General features: G+C 37.6%; 1 protein-coding gene across 1 annotated transcript in view; it reads right to left on the reverse strand.

The window, feature by feature from the left end:
• Positions 1-2215, reverse strand: part of LOC107719955 (protein sel-1 homolog 3-like) — a 5770-nt gene that overhangs the window by 1146 nt on the left and 2409 nt on the right. The window contains exons 2-5 of the mRNA XM_016527510.1: positions 1508-1589; positions 1335-1410; positions 1108-1202; positions 816-943 (exon numbers count right to left, since the gene is read on the reverse strand). Coding sequence (XP_016382996.1) covers positions 816-943; positions 1108-1202; positions 1335-1410; positions 1508-1589 — 381 coding nt within the window. The remainder of the gene's footprint in view (positions 1-815; positions 944-1107; positions 1203-1334; positions 1411-1507; positions 1590-2215) is intronic.

The raw sequence follows: 2215 nt of genomic DNA on the forward strand, positions 1-2215 counted from the left end.
TATATATAAAATATTTAAAAATCAAAAGCATTAACAACCAAAACCAAAACTATACTAAATCTACTCAAGATCCAAAATAAAATAAAATAAACAGTCAAAATATTATGATTTTAAAAGATTTCCTTTAAATATTTTATATCTTATGTATAAAATGCCTTATACTTACCATGACTGCATTTCTTTAATAAAATACAATAAAATACAGTAATATTGTGAAATATTATTCTCATTTAAAATAACTCTTTCTTTTTTATTTGAATATGTTCAAATGTAATTTATTCCTGTGATCAAAGCTGAATTTTCAGCATCATTATTATAGAAATTCATACTTTTATTTAGCAAGGATGCTTTAAATTGATCAAAAGTGATGATAAAGACATGTATAATGTTACAAAATTGTTAGATTTATATTTCAGATAAATGCTGTTCTTATGATCTTTCTATTCATCAAGGAAATCTGAAAAAAATCTACTCAGCTGTTTCAACATAATAATAATAAGAAATGTTTCTTGAGCAGCAAATCAGAATATTAGACATTTCTGATTATTATCAATGTTGAAAACAGTTGTGCTGCTTCATATTTTGGTGGAAACCCCGACACATTTTTTTTTTTTCAAAATTCTTTGATGAGTAGAAAGTTAAAAGAAACAGCATCACAAATGTCTTGACAATATTTCACAAAGCAATGCACAACATACACCTGTTTTGCACCATGTTTTGCATGATTCAAAGCAACCACAGAGCTGAGGAGTTTTCTTCCAAAAAACACATGAGAAACTAACAAGCAAATGCCAGACAGCATAGAGCACACAGACCTGGATAATAGATTTGCCACCACAGCACTCCGGCTCACATTGTGTGCATCTGAGAGTCCCATATGATCCAGAATGATGTCAGGAACTCCATAACCCTCTTCAATTAACATGACCAGATTAAAGAGGCCCTGACGATCACACAAACAATTATTAGCACATTATTTTATATAAAAATATATATTCTAAAGAAGACATTTGATTTGATGTTTGATGCAGTTAGATTTTTGTAGGATTCCAAAATCTATAATCTACTTTGGACAGATTGTGTGTGTGTGTGTGTGTGTGTGTGTACCTGAGCACTGCCATACACTGCTGCTGTACTGTACATGTCTATGGCCTTCACCATATCAGCCAGTTCACTGTAATAATCTCCCATCCGCAACAAGCCTGCAGAATGCAGAGAAACAGAAGCAGATACAAGCAGAAAGAGAGAGAGAGAGAGGTGGACCAAGAAAACTATTATGAGAAAGAGAAGTAGTAGTGTCATAGTGTCATTTCTGCTGGTCTGCAGAGGCTCACCAGCTTCCTGAGGGATGTGGTTGTAGGTGGAGTAGTTGTGGTACCTCCACTGACACGCAGAACTGTGATCTAACAGCTGGAAATACACATGAAATAATAGGATTAGAAAAAAACAACAGCCAGGAAATGAAAGGCTTGAGATGGTTGGACTGGCAGATTTTGAGACGGTTCACCTCACACAGATGGGCGGCGTTGTGCTGTGCCAAACCGAGACCAGTTTCTGCCAGCATGGCATATTTCACCAACGCTTCACCCCTTGAATAGACAGTCACACAAACATTAAGAAATATGTCATTTCAAAACAGTATGATTTTTTTCTTCTTTGTAACACAAAGGAAGTTGGATGGATGGATGGATGCTGGATGGATGTACTGTATGCAGGGATGGATGCTGGATGGATGTACTGTAGCGTCTGCGTAGAATCATGCATGGTCTTTGGGGTTTATGGCTTAAGAGGCCCCTTTTTAGCCTTTGACATTTGCATATAAATTACAGTCCTGGTCACAGACTTTACATTTATATGGGGGCTAAATTGCCAAATGGTTCCTCGCTATCAAGGAGATGCTAAGCAGTCCCCCACTATCATCTCCCCATCTGATTTCACTGTACGCAGGGATGGATAGATGGATGATGGATGGATGGGTGATGTACTGTATGCAGGGATGAATGGATGGATAGATGAAGGGTTGGATGGATGGATGCTGGATGGATGGATGTACTGTACACAGGGATGGATGGATGCAGGATGGATGTACTGTACGCAGGGATGGATGCTGGATGGATGGATGGATGGATGTACTGTACACAGGGATGGATGGATGCTGGATGGATGTACTGTACGCAGGGATGGATGCTGGATGGATGGATGGATCGATGTACTG

This window comes from Sinocyclocheilus rhinocerous, unplaced genomic scaffold (genome assembly GCF_001515625.1).
Source record: "Sinocyclocheilus rhinocerous isolate Xijiao unplaced genomic scaffold, SAMN03320098_v1.1 scaffold10063, whole genome shotgun sequence".
Taxonomy (NCBI): Eukaryota; Metazoa; Chordata; class Actinopteri; order Cypriniformes; family Cyprinidae; genus Sinocyclocheilus; species Sinocyclocheilus rhinocerous.